We start from the raw sequence: 17,976 nt of genomic DNA on the forward strand, positions 1-17,976 counted from the left end.
GCTGACTTGAGACCAACAATTACCAAAGGTCTATATTTCCCGTGATGCGTCTGGACAGACATGTTTGTTTGACGGTGACAGATTCTCTTCTGTGTCTGACCCAGAGGGGAAGGTGGAGGTGACCAAAGAGGGAATGAAGCTGTGCACGATGGGACCGGGGAAAGTTTTCGGAGAGCTGGCCATCCTCTACAACTGCACCCGGACCGCCACGGTCAGAAGTAAGTATGCTGTTGGAGATTAACAGGAACAATAAAAATATATATAAAAAAGAAAACAACCTACTGATCTACGTTTCGATTCTTGCTGCTGTTCTTCTCCAAGAAAATCAGCAGAGAGATCATGTGGAAGAAAAAAGCGCCTGATCAGATCTGCTTAATTCATGTTGTAAAACTCGACCCAAAACAGGGGGAAAATAAACAGGATTGAAAATGGAAGTGATCCCCCGGTGTTGTTTTGTTGTTGCGCTGAAACCAGCTGACAGTCGACTGTTGCTGATCAAATTAGATGTTTGCCTGGGTATCATGACCAACATCTCTGGAGGTTAAACTAAAACAACGTGGGCATTGCTCTGTCCAGCTCTGTAGGCTTAAATTTAAACTTCCAATTAGCAGCGCTGGCCTCAGACTGACTACTGAGTCGGCAGATGGTAGGTTTTCCTGAGCGTTCTTCTGGGATTCGATTGGATTCTCTCTCTGGTATAGGGAGGGAATCCAAAGAAACTGTTTAGAGACTGTGGGTGAGTTGGCAGCATTGAGTTGATGTGACTCTAACCAATGTTTCCGAGTTAAAGAGAGAGAAAAAAAAAACCTAGATATTGCTGCTGGAATCAACTTCCCTGCTGGTGTTTTCTTCACCAACATGGTGCCGGAAGAGTCGGGCATCCAGAGGGAGCTGATCGGAGTTCAGCTGAAGAAACGAATCTGAACACCATCCGACAGCACCGCCGTGTCTAAGTGTGCACGTCCAACTTCCTGTCAGCTCTTCCTGGTGGAACGATCGCTAAGCAGCTGTTGCCAAGCAACACCATCCGGTCCGGCCAACCCGTTTTGGCACCTGTGCGTCTCTTGGCAACAGGGCTGGGTTCTACATGATTTGTTTGCATTTTCAAACGCTTTCTGCTTGTTTCTCACATTGACACAGTGAGCCTGCTGCATTAAATCATTTCTTAATGCGGCTCTCATTTCATTATCAGATCTGATTATGCTTCAAACCTACTGCGCTGACGTAAACCTCGACAAATTACGTGTCTGAGCCTCCGTCTGGTCTCTTCTGGGGTTTTCAAACTTTGCATCTTTTTTGCTTAAATGTAAAACTGGCAGAGATTAAAAGATACCAAGAGCTCTGCTTAGCCCATCAGAGAACACTGAGCAAATTTCCAAATCTTGGCCTGTCGGGTCTTTCTGCATGGAGTTTGCATTTTCTCCCCATGTATGCGTGGGTTCTCTCCAGATACACCAGCTTCCCTCTAAAGTCCAAATCTACATTACTCAGACTGGAAGAAAAGTCAGCTCAGACAGAGAGTTTCCAGAGAAGGAGATGGATCAGCCAACTGGTTTTATTTGCAAGTCATAAAACATTTGGAAACCTTTGTGTGGAGAAAATATGTTGCAGAGATCAACGGTGGTGTTAATTGCTGGAATTGAGATCAGTTTATTACACATCATGTTTCACGTGGCTGCTGCTGCTGCTGAGACTCTGGTGTTTTACAGTGACGTCGCAGAGTGATGCATCACTCTCAGAGATCGTCTTTGTTTGAGCTCAGATGGTTTCTTTCCGTCTTCATTAGGTGTCGCAACTATCAAGACAATGAGCCAAGTCAGAAACAAAACCTCAACAAAACTATGATGGCTCTAAATTGCGCCCATCATGAGTGTCCTTAGGTATGAGTTTGTGTGTCTATGGTTGATTGTTCTGTGTCTGTGTTGTCTTTGTGGGACTGGTCACCTATCCAGGATGAAAAAAAACAACAGCAGCAAAAAAAAAAAAACAACCAAGAATTCACCAGTGTATCCAGGAGCATCATCAGAATCCGACATCCTTCCAAACATCCAGAAGGTTTTAGAAGTTTAAAGAAAAAAGAACATGATCTGAGTTTGATGTTCCTGTTTTCACTTTTTACAACTGTTTCCAGGTTCCAGTTGTAAAGTGTCTTTATTAAAAGCGAAAAATACACTTATGGCTTTCAGAAAATAATTTTGATGTCGATTTGAGCTCTTCCCCAGAAACCTCCTCACTTAGCGCCCACATGTCCGCACAGAGTTTATTTATAACCCAGCAGAGCTTCTCTTCCCTTCACACTCGCTTACATTGCAATAAGCATAGAGACACAGTTTGGGTTCTTACACACAAACGTTGTGCTTTCTGGACCTCCACACACACACACACACACACATGCATGCACGCACACACTCACTTAACCTCTGAATGTGATAATTCAGAGGTTAACCCTGCAGCCTTGAGGCCTCACAGTGACAGGGAAGCAGAAAACCATCCTCACTGCTGTGGCGGATGGAAAAAAATGTGTCGGTGTTTTGTAAAAAAAAGAACTACAGTCTCTCTCACACAAACATCATTAAAGTGCAGGAAGTTTCTGAATTCCTGCATCTCCACAGTAACTGCCTGCAACTTTAGACGGAGGCATTGTAACCATGGTAGCCAGGTCTGTCAGTGGACCTGTTGAGGATTATGGGATGTAACAAGTTTTGGCTCACCTTTCGTGAATTTGTAAGGACTTTCCTTCAGTTCCTAAGCCTGGAGTTGTCTTTACCCCTTGGTTTAACTTGACGTTTTCCTATTTTATTGTCACTCTTTTTCTTTTATTCATCCCATTTCTTTCCTAAATCACTATCAGTTCTTTTGCTCCATTCGCTCCTGTTAAATTTATTCTGTTTTTCGTTTCATCTGTATGGTGTTCCCTCTGTCCTACTTTTCCATCCATCCTCCACGTCTTCCTGTCTTTCCTTCTCTCCTGCCTGTTTCAGTCAGGTTTTGATGTTTCCCTCAGAGAGTTCCGAGATGAAGGACTCGGTGCCACAATCTGAAACTACCACAGATTCCTCACGAGGATGAAGATTCTGCTGTGGTTCAGTCACAGTCATTTCCCGACCCCCTTGTTCTCGGTTCCGGCTGTGCGGGGAATTGAACCCGCATCACAGTGGAGCAGAGCCCTCAGAGAAATATGATCCTCTCTGTCACAGACAGGTGCAAGAGGGTTCGTCTGGTGATTTTGGTTTCATTCAGACCACGGTCTGTAGTTTGATTCTGCAGAGATTGATTCGTTTTTAAGGACTTCGGGCCGACTCATCGTTTGATTCGGGCTCAGATCGGAGAAGGAGACCATCTACACTCAATCAAAGACAATCTCTTATTGTTTTAAAGAGATCGTTTCAGTAGCAAAGATGAAACCGATGTCAGTTTCAGGAATCAACATCAAGTTAAAGTATTCTCTTGTTTGTTTTCCTCCCCAAAGGTTTTCTAGTTATTTTGTCACTTGAAAATAAAACCCATGTTACTCAGTGATGAATTTGGCTTCCTTGTTGCAGCATTTCTGTCTCGGCTGATGTTTCTGACGTAGGTTTGATGAGTTTCGGCATCTCTCAGGCTCAAGATGTCACCAGGAGCCTGAAATATGCCACCATCACCAAAAAAAACAAACAAAAACTAACTGATGTTCACAGACGCGTTAAATAGGTTGAGCGATTTGAAACCAAGGTCCGGTGTTTGTTCGTTGCACAAAAAAGCCCCCTGCTGTTAAGCAGACTAAAATTTGTTACTAAGCAACAACATCAACTCAGCGCTCACAGTAAGGAGCCCAGATCACATTAAACTTTGTCTGTTGGTCACAAACAGAACCTGAACGCCTGATTACACCTGGACTGCAGATATGAACATCTGACACACACACACACACACACACACAGAGGGTGTGGTTTCCATGACGACCTGTGCGTGTTTTGTGCACGCACAACGTGGCACGATGTCAGGTCTCATCTGATGCTAACACACAGTTTGAAGATGAACATAAAGGCCCGCATGCACACAACTCTTAACAGATGCATGCAGAACCAGCAGCTCCGTGTTTCAGCTCGAATTGTGTGTTTCAGCTCTGATCCATGTGAAGCTGTGGGCCATCGACCGGCAGTGCTTTCAGACCATCATGATGAGAACCGGACTCATCAAACACTCCGAGTACATGGACTTCCTGAAGAGGTGATTGCCTTAAGGCATGCATGATCTCATCAACACGCGCACAGATACATTCAGCGGCTGCAGAACCAGCTTAATTCATAAAATTCATTGCTTCGGAAGGAAAAAAGTTCTCCAAAGCAAAACATTCCCTCCGCGCTGATGTGCAGGCTGCTTTAGAAATGTTCTATTTAATATTTATTACATTTTTCAGTGAGCATTCAGAAACCACAAACACCGACTGAAGCAACGCCAACACTTCAAATGCAGAATTTGCGATTGAAGATAAATTAAGAATGGATTTCTTTCTGCGCAGCGTTCCAACTTTCCAGGGTCTTCCAGAGGAAACCCTCAGTAAGCTGGCAGACGTTATGGAGGAGGTCAGTCCGTCATCTAACTCATCGTCTCTCCTTCGTCTGCTGTGAATCGTCCAATCAGACAGTTTGCTCTGTGTCCAGACTCACTATGACGTCGGAGAGTACATAATCCGGCAAGGAGCACGAGGAGACACCTTCTTCATCATCAGCAAGGGGAAGGTTAGTCCCCTCTCCTCTTATTAAATGACTGTGACGTCATCATTTACTTTAAGAAAGCCTTCTGATTGATCACACTTCCTGGTAGGTGAATGTGACTAAGGGGGATTCAGCCAATCAGGAGGCCATTCACCTGAGGGAGCTTGGCAGAGGGGATTGGTTCGGAGAGCGAGCGCTGCAGGGGTAAGACCACTTTGCCCTAGACAACCAATGTCACTCCACCTTTCACCTCCATCAAGTCATCCGAGCATCCTTCCCTACAACGGACCGTTCAAACACCTCCATGTCCGTCTGTCAGCCTGTTGGACGCAACGTCTTATTAAGAGTTTGATGGACAGCTCGCTGTCTGGCTTCATGTCCATGTGCATGAGGCGCTGCACAGTTTTCAGAATATTTTACATACACCTTTTCCATTTTCGTTTTTGAAGTTTGCTTGAGTTTGAAAACAAAGATTTTTGAAGTTGATGAAAAAGTTTGTTGTTGTGATGTAATATTTCGAAAATTGTGATTTGGGGAAAATGTTGAACGTATCTGAATCAGTGGTTATCAGTGGTCAGAGACTCTCCACTGCTCTGAATACAGTTCTCTGCTAGGCTGGTGGTTTAATCCCCAATAATGCTGTGCACATGCATGTGTCTGTGTGTGTTCACAGGGAAGATGTGAGAACAGCCAACGTGATCGCTGTTGAGTCCGTCACCTGCCTGGTTATCGACAGAGAGTGAGTCTTCTCAGTAGCTTCAGAACCAAACAGACCTGGACACAAAGTCTGTCTGCCCTGGGTTCAGATTAGTCTTTTCAAGTTGCTCCTTTAAAGCTGACCAGTTTCTAAACGTTAAGATTTAAACAGTGGAAAAAGCTGGCACATCTTTCTTAAGTTGATACTGCCCTCTGCTGGCCTTCAGGGTAAACGACATATACTAATTGCTTCAAGTAAGTAATAAAACCTGTCTAGATTGTTCTGGAGCTCTGCCCTGTTAGCATGTTTCTGAAATGGACCGAACATCATGTTCATTCTCAGATCATTGAAATTAATATAATTTCTCTCTTTCTCTCTCTCTCTTGCCGCAGCTCATTCAAGCACCTGATTGGTGGGCTGGATGACGTTTCAAATAAAGTCTACGAAGACGCTGAAGCCAAAGCCAAGTACGTCTGTCAGACAATGACAGGTCTACAGCGTTATGGGGAAGTTTTCACTCTGCTTTCAGCTGAGCTTTCTAAAAAAAAAAAAAACTTGATGAAGCAACACGTTTTATTTACAGCTCCATTACCACACCAGAAACCTCTCTCCCGAAACAACCCTCTTGTGTTTGGTGTGAAGATGATCCCCTCATTAAACTGTCTCCGACTGTGCATTCATCCCTAATCGTGGCGCTCATTTGAGCTTTCATAAGTGAAGTGGGCATTGAGAACCCAGAGGAGGCAAAGAGTGGAACCCCGGGGGGTTGTTACAGAGCGATACATATAAAATTAGCATTGAATCCATTCTGCTCTAAAGAGTAAAACATGTCAATAATGCGTCCCCTACATCAAAAACACATCTCTAATACTGTTATTAATAACAACCCAGATCTGCTGGGCAAATTAACAACAATTTGCATCTTTTTTCACCTTAAATTCTTCAACCACTTCATCACTCAGGGCCTTTTGAAGGGTCGACCGTTGTGTGTGTGTCTCTGCTACCTAAACAACAGGAAAGAAAACAATAAAAAACAACATCGAGACTTTCCCTTAAAAAATAGATCCAGAACAACAGGTGGATTTGTTTTTGTTTTTTTGTATTCAGAAGGCTTGATTATTGTTTTGGCGTGTTTACTGAACTCTATAAAAATGATTGTTAGAGTTCTGACCAACATCAGAATCAATGAACATATCCAAACATACCTTTAATATCTACTTTGACCCCATTTTTGGAAAATAAAACTGTACTTCATGCCGGTTTTGAATTAGATAGCGTCTGCTTATTTTTTCAGGCACAGCTAAATATTTAGAGAGCCTTCATCTCAATCAATCTGTACAGCAGTTGGGATATAACTCAGTCTGACTTCTACCAGGTGGCGAAAGGACAGCTATCAGAGGCGTTTTGTGGAGCGAGGACACTCATCCAATCAGGGTTCAGCTGCTGCTGTAAACAAGTAGATTCTGCATGAACGGTCAGGAGTCAACTGACTGCCAGTCATGTGACACTGTGCAGCCGGACGCTCTCGTGTTTCCTCTTATGGTATAGAGTCGATATGGCACACACTCGCACACCGGGCTGCTCGACTGTTATTCACAGCTGTCGTCGTGGCAACGGTAAACAGCGTGTGCAACCTGAGTGTGTGTTTGCCCTTCTGGTGCTCTGCTCTGAGCTGAACTCTGCTCCATACAGAAACCTGAATTTGGTTTGGGTTACTTCTGTTGACCCGAGCTGACGGAGAGACCCGCAGACATGAAGGGAGAGTTTGTGTTCATCTTTAGCGGGATTTGTTTGTGGTGTTAAAAATATCTCCTAACTGCAGAAAAAAGTGTTCAATATGACAATATGGCCAATTTATATGAAAGTTTTTTTTTTTTCTGCAAACAATTTCACTCGGAGCTTGATAAGAACATGAAAAGGATAAAGCTACAGAAACGATGCTAAATCTCCTTGTGCTGTGTTTTGATATAGAATCTCTTCCCTTTGCTTAAGCGTTTTGAAGTTGCTTGTTTGATTTATCCCTGTGTGTCCTTCGTGTGCCGTGAAGTCCAAATCCCTTTCTTACCGCCACCAACTAATTTTAGACTGTTCAAGTAGCAGCTACTGTTTCTGCAGAAACGCGAATCCAGTGCTTGCAGGAAGTAATCTGGAGCTGCATGTAGAACTAAAGAGGCTTCAGTCTGTTGGTCCAGACATGAAAATATAGGAAACGTTCTCAAAAGATATATGATATATGATTATTCTATTAGTCTCTTATAGAATAAGAGGTCCCAGCACGCTGTTTACATTAGTTTCAGGTTTGAACCCCGTGTTTCTCAATACCAGGCCTGAGGGATCACTGCCTGCGTGTTTCAGGTCCTTCCCTTTTGCCACACACCTGGTTGAATAAGTAGGTCACTAACAGGCTTCTGCACCACTTAATGGCATGCAGTCATTTAATCAGGTGTTCTAAAACAGAGACACATCTAACATACAAAGGGCTGTAGTCCCCGAGGACTGAACTGAGAAACTGGACTAGACCGTTGCAATATGTTGTTTCTGTTCTTGTTTATCTATTCTGCAGTTGTTGCTGTATTTGGGATCATTGTCCGAGTTTGGGCAAGCTTCACGTTTCAGACAGACAGCCTCACATTTGACTCTAGAGTTGTTTGGTTGTGGTTCTTGGTCAATTCAAAGATAGGAACACTTAGAAAAAAGCCCATTCATTACACCTCAACCATCACTATCAAGGTTTTCTTTCAATGTGGTTCTATGCGTTGTGACCAAACTTCTCTACTTTTGATCTCATCTGCCCAAAGGTCGTTGTACCTTGAGTCTTGCTTCACAGTAAATGATCTTACTAAGTAATTTTATACAAGTTTTAGTCTTTCCCTGATTGTTCTGTCATAAATTTCAACAATTAAAATGCTGACAAAGTGATCCACTCTGTAATCCACAAAGTGTGCTGGAATGTCAACTTGACAGAAAATGTAAAGACTCTTCTTTTTATTTTATTCTGAACAATTCATATGCTGTTGGTTGTTAGCAGCCAGATCATAGGATCTGTTGAGAACCAGGTGACCTGATTCCTGGCGGTGGCTGGATACGATTCAGATATAGAACTTTGGCTTAAACCCTTTTTGACCCTCATGTGCAAAGAGATTAGAGCTGCCATTGTGGCAAAATATTTTTTGTTGTTTGTCAGCTCACAGTGAGTTATTCTGGGAAGACATGGCGATGCTGGAACATAACGCTACAGTTATTGGCCTGGTTAAGTCGGAGTCTGGAGGACGAACAGTCCTCAGTTATGTCAGGTGTATAACACCTGTGCTGCATGCAAACATAAAAGAACCTCATTCACACTGAAGGCAGGAACGAACACAACTCCACAGCTGATCCATGGATATGGAAACGCTCATCTAGGTGTGAGGGCCTCTGATAATCCCTGAAGAAGAAACCTGGGTGTCCTCTAGATTTCAGTTTGGGACAGTCTGTGCTGCAGCCTCCTCAATAACTGACACTCCTCAATATCTGACCTTCCTTTAGCGGGTGAACCTCTGAGCAATGTTTCCGCCTCCTAAAAATACCCGTTAGCAGCAGCAACTCCCACCAGTCAGGTCGTCTTGTCAGTAGCTGTTCCAGCCTGGAGGATCCAGCCGCTGCAGACCTGAGGCTCATTTGACCAAAAGGACAAACCTCTTAGAACCTTTCCTCAGTCAGGGTTATAGTCCTTAAAGCGTCCTCGGTTTAACTGCTCTGCTTCAGACCTTCTCGTTCTCTTCGTATCAGTCAGAGAAACAAAAAAGTGATTTCTTGGAGGTGATGCTGTTCTCAGACGCTCCTGGATTCTGACAGCAGTTCCTTCACTTCCGGACCAGCCTCTTTCTCTATCTTGATGCACAAACCTCTGGAGGACCCGGCAACCTCACCGCCACGCCGGTACCTCCACAGCAGAGCCCTGCTGATCCACTGCTGCCATCGGTACTATTCACACCATGTAAACTGGACGTGGAGCTCATCGTTTGAGACGGCTCTGCTGCAGACGCTCTGCCGAACATTCTCGTGAGGTTCCAGAGTTTGCTCCACTTTTGTCTTTGCATTTTTACATAAAAACATATTTTTTTCGTAGAGTAACGACTGAAACTGAAAGTTCCATTCATAAATATTCATCGACCGATTAAAGGCGGATTTACCCTCTCGGGTCAGGAAGAATATTTTATTCCTTATTCTGACCTTATTCTAAATAGTTTCGGAGATGAGAGAGTTGCTTCCCGTCCCAGCGAGGCGGCAGCGGGAACGTCTCCCCAGTCTTCCTTCCACCCCCTCTCACTCCTTCCCCATCACTTCCTTCTCCATCCACACTTCCAAGAAGTTTCCATTTTTTCGCGTGGTGAAATGCTGCAGGTAGGACAGCAGGGTCTTTGATTAACCGGACAGGTTTTATCCACATGTATTCTCCATCACAATGAGCCTTTTCTTAAAAAAGACATTCCCACATGATTGTGTGTTTATCTTTCAGGTACGAAGCAGAGAATGCCTTCTTCTCCAGTCTAAAGCTCAATGACTTCAACATCATTGATACTCTGGGAGTTGGAGGCTTTGGAAGAGTTGAGCTGGTACATCTTGATGTCTATGTGTTTTTTCTAGTTAATGCCAGTGATTCTCAGGAGCTCAGAAGTGTTTATGGCCTTAATTAAATATGTTGAGAGGTCAACATCCATCCATTGACCCATTGGCTATACCTGATTGTCCTTGCTCATTGTACATCCTGGATAGATCGCCAGTTAAGAGGTCAGTGTTCTAACAGAATAATGAACCAGAAACTATCTGTTCTACGCCAGTTTCTGAACAGTGATGAGTAAGTTTCAGACATGCTTCAAGGATAAGGAACCAGTTTAGACTTTGATACAAATTTTGGACCATTTAATTATTTGTTGAGTCATTTTCAATTTAGACATAAGATGAACTGTTCCTATGTCACTGTGTGATATTTGCGCTGTTTCTAGCAAAGTGTCAGCATCTGTAACTGGAAACCAGTCCAAATGTGGTTGAGTGGTCATACACCTGCAGTCCTGGACCAAAACAGGCTTAGGGATGTTCTGGGTTGGGTTGAGGGAAGCAGAGAGGATGGAGGGATGAGGCATTTGACGCACTGGGCTCTCAAGGTGTTAGGTTTCTCTCGGACGGGAGGCGGGGTTTGAGGTGACTGTTGGTTAAAGGGAAAGCCCTACTGCGGGTTTGCCCAAAAACAGATTAGATTCCAGGCTTGGGGGGGAGGGCTGGGTCCTCCTGAAGTATTTTTAATCATCCAGAGTGTAAGAAGGTGAACTCTGACCTCCAGACTGCCTGTCTGACCCAAATGGATTGCTAATGACATCACCGTAACTGAAAATCTGACTCTGCAGGTTCCCTTACTCCCTTTGCATCAGCATGGCCTTAAATCTTCAAGAAATGTTTCTATTTTGAGCTCTTCTCTGCCATCACAATATATATATTTTTTTTAGATATAAACAATAATAAATAATAAAAGACATTTTATACAACTAGTCAAAACACCTTTCTTTCTAATTAAAAAAAAAAATTATTTAATTTCCAACATGTCAGTAAAACCAAAGTAAAGTGCATAGTTGGAGTTGTCTTTGCAGGGAACCTCTGAGTGGAAACCCGGCTCCAGTTTCCAGAGTTTTTCCGTTGGTGCTAGCATGATAGGGGCGTCACGGGTTGGGGTCAGAGCTCAGATATCCTGAAGTGGAGAATCCGTCCAGGAATAGGAATAGATTGTGTCATGACCTACAAGAAGCACAGTGCAGTCTTAACAGCATTAACACTCCTCAGTAGAACCTGACACCCCAGAAGCACATTTCCTGAGTTTTTAACTTCATAACACTTATAAAGTTTCTAAAATAAACGGCAGTATAATCTAAAAGAATAATAATAATGATAATAAAAAAAGCAGGCCACATTCAACCAGAAGCAAAAATCAGAGAAGAACCACATGCAGGGAAAGTAAATAGATGTCATTATCGCTTATTGCACAAAGCGGGGTAAAAAACCCCCACAACTCTCTGCAGGTTGCCAATTGTACTGTGATGCCACATAGCAAATATTTTGTAGTAATTGATCTTTCTTGCCCTGCTGCGTATACTGTCTTTATGTAGGTGCAGCTGAAGAACGAGGAGGCTAAAACATTCGCCATGAAGATTCTCAAGAAGCGTCACATCGTGGACACGAGGCAGCAGGAGCACATCCGTGCAGAGAAACATATCATGACCGACGCACACTCAGACTTCATTGTCAGGTCAGAAAACTGCGTTTTTATGATTTGTAAAATAATTCATGTAAAAAAGACAAAAGTAAAGCACACTGGTTTCGGCTTTAAAAAACTTGACATGACTACGTTTATTTGTCCTGATGTAAATAAAGTTGCAGACATGTCAGGTTCTCTCTGTGACTCTATTCTTGGTGTTCAGGTTGTACCGGACGTTTAAAGACAGTAAATATTTATACATGCTGTTGGAGGCATGTCTGGGTGGAGAGCTGTGGACCATCCTGAGAGACAGGTACGCTGCTCACCAAGATGATACCTGAGTGACTAAAGATTTCTTTAACTTCACTGTCATCACAATTATTACTCACTAATTAAAATAAATTATTTAATACGTTTGTACTTCTTGAGCATAAGATCATTCACTTATTTATGTCGAGAAAATGTTCTCTAATGCTTTTGTAATGTCACATGGTGCATAATTATTATTTGAGAGCGCATTAGATTGATCTTTAGTATTGATATCGGTGTTAGATTAGTTCAGCTTATTTACAATTACTCTATGAATTACAGAGCAAATGCGGGAAAAATAATTAAAAAATTTGTTTTGTCTTTTTTTTGGATAATATTACAATTTATAGTGAAAATGTATATTTAAAATCCATGAATACTTGAGAATGTCTCTAAATGTCTAGAAGTGCCTGTTGTAATGATTCAAACACCACAAATACCTTAATATAAAGTAATAAGCACAGTAGAAGCTATCTTGTTGCTACCACAGAAGCTAATAGTCTATTTTACCTCTGCCACAGGGAGTACAACCAATCAGCAGAAAAAATAAATACAATTATGTGTGTATTCAGGGTGCTATATATATAATATATATATATATATAATTATATATATATATATTATATATATATATATATATATATATAATAGCACCCCCTGGTGCTATATATATATATATATATATATATATATATATATATATATATATATATATATATATATATATATATATATATATGTATATATATATATATATATATATATATATATATATATATATATATATATATAAGCTGACTGGATAGCTCAATACATAAGGCATCAGTATATCACCCGAGAGGGCAGGGTTCGAATCCAGTCTGGGTCCTTAGGCAAGACCCTTCAAGCTACTGCCTACCTCATACCATGAGAGATACTAAGTTGCATAACATGCCGGCTCAGACGTCGCCCGGCCAAACAAGGTCTGCGTCAGGTGTTGGGGAACCAGAGCACCTTGATGACAAATGGGCTACTGGAACAAGACGGAAATGGGCGAGAGATGAAAATGTGGATCTGTTGGAATGCTACTACTCAAGTAACCCTAGTGAGAGAGGTTACATGCAAAGACTGGGGAAGGAATGGTTACTTCGACATCCCCAGTCAACACTAAGCGCTAAACAACTAGTAGCTCAGTGTTCCAACATCCGCAAACGGCAACTGCTATCACAACTTGAGATTGACGAGATACAACACAAATGCTACGGCAAAAGGGAGGAACCCGGATGTCAGGACTGTGGGGACTTAACTACAAGTCCCCACCCAGTGAGGGGATACACGGCCCCAATGAGCGAAACAGAGCTGAACGAGACAGCTGCTGACCTGAGAGAGAGAATCATGACCCGAATGACAACCAGGCCTCCCCGGCGCCAATTACAACGGCTGAGTGAAGTACCATCTGAAAGTCTCATTGAGAATGTGAATGCAGCATTGAGAACGATCCCTACCAACACCATAACAGAAACCAATGAGCTGATCTACAACTCAGCATCAGTGATCCTTGAGATACTTGGCTATAAGAGCAACCATGAGACCCAATACCCACCATGGAAAAGACGGTTAGAGGCTAAAATCAAGGTAACAAGGAGGGAAGTGAGCCAACTGTCAGAGCTCCACAAGGGTGCAATGAAAAGACCAGTACCCAGAAAGTACAGGCAGATGCCCATACCTGAAGCACTCGAGACTGCCAAACAGAGGCTCCAAGCCTTGTCCAGCCGCCTAAAGAGATACACAAGGGAGAATGAATCCAGAAGGATTAACCGGCTCTTCTCCACTCAACCAGCTAAGGTGTACTCTCAATGGCAGGGTAATAACAACAGAGCAGACCCACCAAGGCTGGAGACTGAACAATACTGGAAAGGCATATGGAAAGGGAGGCGTCCCACAACAGCAATGCACAGTGGCTGATCTCTCTACGAGAGGACCACAGCAACCTCCCTGAGCAAGCCCCGGTAACCATCACTGTGACAGATGTTCAAGAAAGAGTCTCAGGTATGAAAAACTGGACAGCACCAGGGCCTGACATGATCCATGCCTACTGGCTAAAGAAACTCACTGCTCTCCATGAGCGAATGGCAGCCCAAATGAACCAGCTGCTACAAAGTGGGACTCACCCTGAATGGTTAACTGAAGGGCGGACAATCCTAATCCAGAAGGATCCATCAAAGGGTCCAGTCCCACCCAACTACCGACCAATAACCTGCCTCTCCACAACCTGGAAGCTCATGTCAGGCATCATAGCGGCCAAGATAAGCAAACACATGGATAAACACATGAGCACGGCACAGAAGGGTATCGGTGTAAATAGCAGAGGAGCCAAACACCAACTCCTCGTAGACCGCACAGTTGCCCGAGACTGCAAAACCCGACACACCAACCTGTGCATGGCTTGGATTGATTACAAGAAAGCCTATGACTCAATGCCGCATACTTGGATCATTGAATGCTTAGAGATGTATAACATCAACAGGACTCTGAGAGCCTTCATTGCAAACTCGATGAGGCTGTGGAAAACCACCCTTGAAGCCAACTGCAAACCACTTGCACAAGTGTCCATCAAATGTGGAATATACCAAGGAGATGCTCTGTCCCCGCTACTGTTCTGCATAGGCCTGAACCCCCTCAGCCAAGTTATCAACAAGACTGGCTACGGATACAGACTCAAAAATGGGGCCAACATCAGTCACCTACTCTACATGGATGACATCAAGCTGTACGCCAAGTGTGAGCGAGACATCGACTCACTGATCCACACCACCAGGATCTACAGCACTGACATTGGGATGTCATTCGGACTAGAGAAATGTGGTCGGCTGGTCACAAAGAGGGGGAAGGTCATCCACACAGAAGGGGTCTCACTCCCAGAAGGAACAATAGCAGACATAGAGGACAGTTACAAGTACCTAGGTATACCACAAGCAAATGGCAACCTCGATGAGGTCACAAGGAAAGGAGCCACAGCTAAATACCTCCAACGAATAAGGCAAGTCCTGAGAAGCCAGCTCAATGGCAAGAACAAAATCTGTGCGATAAACAGCTATGCCTTGCCAGTAATCAGATACCCTGCTGGAATAATTAGCTGGCCAAAGGAGGAGATAAAAGCACAGATATTAAGACCAGAAAGCTACTAACAATGCATGGAGGGTTCCATCCCAAATCCAGCACCCTGAGACTGTACACGAGCCGCAAGGAAGGAGGCAGAGGACTAGTGAGTGTGAGAACCACTGTCCAGGACGAAACAACTAAGATCCATAAATACATCAGGGACAAAGCCTCAACAGACAATGTGCTCAGTGAATGTCTCAGACAACAGGAAACGGAGGTTGAGGTGCCAGAGATACCATCATGGGAGGACAAGCCCCTACATGGGATGTACCACCAGCAAATAACCCAAGTGGCTGATATCAGTAAATCCTACCAATGGCTGGAAAAAGCTGGACTCAAGGACAGCACAGAGGCCCTCATCCTGGCAGCCCAGGAACAGGCCCTAAATACCAGAGCAATAGAGGCCCAGATCTACCACACCAGACAAGACCCAAGGTGTAGGTTGTGCAAGGAGGCCCCTGAGACAGTCCAGCACATCACAGCAGGGTGCAAGATACTGGCAGGAAAGCGTACATGGAGCGACATAACCAAGTGGCAGGCATAGTCTACAGAAACATCTGTGCAGAATATGGACTGGAAACCCCAAGATCAAAGTGGGAAACACCCCCAAAGGTGGTGGAGAACATCAGAGCTAAGATCCTGTGGGACTTCCAGATCCAGACAGACAAAATGGTAATGGCGAACCAACCAGACATTGTCGTAGTGGATAACATCAGAGGAAAGCCGTTGTGGTAGATGTAGCAATACCAAGTGATTGCAACATCAGGAAAAGGAGCACGAGAAACTAGAGAAATACCAGGGCCTCAGGAAGAACTGGAGAGGGCCTGGAAGGTGAAGACCACAGTGGTGCCTGTGGTCATCGGGGCCCTCGGGGCAGTAACCCCCAAACTGGAGCAGTGGCTACAACAGATCCCAGGAAAAACATCAGACATCTCAGTCCAGAAATGTGCAGTCCTTGGCACAGCCAAGATACTGCGCAGAACCCTCAAGCTCCAGGCCTCTGGTAGAGGACCCGAGCTCAGAGGATAAGAACCACCCGCGGTGGGTGAGAAGGGAATTTTTTTTTTTTTTTTTTTTTTTTTATAATAATAATAGCACCCCTGAAATAGGCGTTTTTTCAGCAAATAATTTGGAGTAATGTTCCACAAAAAAAAAAAAAATCCACAAATATTTGAATTCAGAAGTTCTGAACCACAAATAGGCAGGATCTACTGAAACAAAATTATTACAAATGTCATTAACTTATTTGAACTTTGAAGAAACAGAACAAGACATATTCTTCACATATTGGGTCTTTATTATGCAATCTTATAATTATGTTTGTATTTTAAATTAACCTTTGAATGTGTTTGACGAAGAATTTGATTGGTATAAAAATGTCTCCAAATTCCAAACACATTCATAATTTTCTGTATCTCTGTTGGTTGCAGAGGTTCGTTTGATGACTCCACCACTAGGTTCTACACTGGCTGCGTGGTTGAAGCATTTGCTTACTTGCATGCTAAAGGCATCATCTACAGGGACCTGAAACCTGAGAACCTGATCCTGGACAGCCGAGGATATGCTAAGCTGGTACGTCCACCAGGTTCTGCCTGTGACTCATGTTCAAAAAGCTCTGACCGCTTTTGGCGAATTAGCTGGATCTGTGAATCTAAATCTTTGTGTCCCAAGAAACTCCAATCATGTGACTACTGTTGCAGGAAACAAAATTACTATCCGCTTCCTTTGAATGAACTCCATGATAGTGTTCAACAAAAGAAAATAAAAAGCACTGTCTTTTTACAGGTGGATTTTGGTTTCGCAAAGAAGATTGGATTCTGTAAGAAAACATGGACGTTCTGTGGGACGCCGGAATACGTTGCTCCAGAGATCATTTTGAATAAGGGTCACGACGTGTCGGCCGACTACTGGTCTCTGGGGATCCTGATGTATGAGCTGCTGACAGGCAGGTAGGGATTCCTACACCCGACGTCGTTAAAATATGAAATGACCAGTTCGGAGTCCGACGGTGTCTGTTTGCGTCTGCAGTCCTCCGTTCTCAGGTCCAGATCCAATGAAAACGTACAACGTCATACTGAGAGGCATCGACATGATTGAGTTCCCCAAGAAGATCACCAAGAATGCTGCCAATCTCATCAAGAAGCTCTGCAGGTAGCATGGACTGTTTTCTAAAGCATAATTAACTAACTCCTACTCCAAATCAACTATTTAGTCATGTCTTCCTTGTGTCTGCAGGGATAGTCCATCGGAGAGACTAGGAAATCTGAAAAATGGAGTGAAGGACATCCAGAAGCACAAGTAAGAGAGCTAAATATTTTGTAAGTGAGCAAAACATTTGCTTTTGATTTTTTGGAAATTAATTGAATGTTTGTGTGTTCAGGTGGTTTGAAGGATTCAACTGGGAAGGACTGAAGAAAGGAACACTAACTCCACCCATTACACCCAAGGTAGGTTAGGATGAAATCAATATCCACTTGGGTTGAAATCTTGATGTTCCGAATGAGCCTGTGTTTTTGGGAACTATTTTTTTCCTGGTCTTGAGTCGTACTTTTGTTTCCAGGTGTCCTCTCCAATAGACACCAGTAACTTTGACAGTTTTCCAGAAGATACAGACGAGCCGCCGCCCGATGACACCTCAGGATGGGATTATGACTTCTAAACTGAGTCTGCATCTTTTGAGACGGTGTTAAAAGTGAAGACCCTCCAGGTGAAGAAGCCAACTATGGCGGGTTTGTGCTCAATATGAACTGGGGGCCAAGTGTAGTCAGAAGCACATGGAGACAGGTTCTCTGGAAGATCGAAGTGATGCAGCGGATCAGCTCTGTTCATTCAAGAAGAGTTGAACGACGAAGCAGCTCAGTGTCCAGAGCCGGGGGTTAGCCTCCCAGGGTTTTACTTTTTTGATT

General features: G+C 43.5%; 1 protein-coding gene across 2 annotated transcripts in view; it reads left to right on the forward strand.

Moving 5' to 3' along the window:
- Positions 1-17,756, forward strand: part of LOC129357685 (cGMP-dependent protein kinase 1-like) — a 38,031-nt gene extending 20,275 nt beyond the window's left edge. The window contains exons 3-18 of one of the 2 annotated variants that reach the window (XM_055026759.1): positions 105-218; positions 4,104-4,209; positions 4,502-4,565; positions 4,644-4,721; positions 4,807-4,901; positions 5,371-5,436; positions 5,787-5,861; positions 9,893-9,989; positions 11,532-11,671; positions 11,844-11,933; positions 16,501-16,642; positions 16,856-17,019; positions 17,099-17,221; positions 17,306-17,368; positions 17,451-17,517; positions 17,631-17,756. In XM_055026759.1, the coding sequence (XP_054882734.1) occupies positions 105-218; positions 4,104-4,209; positions 4,502-4,565; positions 4,644-4,721; positions 4,807-4,901; positions 5,371-5,436; positions 5,787-5,861; positions 9,893-9,989; positions 11,532-11,671; positions 11,844-11,933; positions 16,501-16,642; positions 16,856-17,019; positions 17,099-17,221; positions 17,306-17,368; positions 17,451-17,517; positions 17,631-17,729 (1,583 nt within the window). In that variant the 3' untranslated portion in view covers positions 17,730-17,756. Of the gene's footprint in view, positions 1-104; positions 219-4,103; positions 4,210-4,501; positions 4,566-4,643; positions 4,722-4,806; positions 4,902-5,370; positions 5,437-5,786; positions 5,862-8,810; positions 9,436-9,620; positions 9,778-9,892; positions 9,990-11,531; positions 11,672-11,843; positions 11,934-16,500; positions 16,643-16,855; positions 17,020-17,098; positions 17,222-17,305; positions 17,369-17,450; positions 17,518-17,630 lie in introns of those variants that run through there. The other variant, XM_055026760.1, reaches the window with a different exon arrangement.
- The last annotated feature ends 220 nt before the right edge of the window (positions 17,757-17,976 follow it).

This window comes from Poeciliopsis prolifica, unplaced genomic scaffold (genome assembly GCF_027474105.1).
Source record: "Poeciliopsis prolifica strain line A6 unplaced genomic scaffold, Auburn_PproV2 SCAFFOLD281, whole genome shotgun sequence".
Lineage (NCBI taxonomy): Eukaryota > Metazoa > Chordata > Actinopteri > Cyprinodontiformes > Poeciliidae > Poeciliopsis > Poeciliopsis prolifica.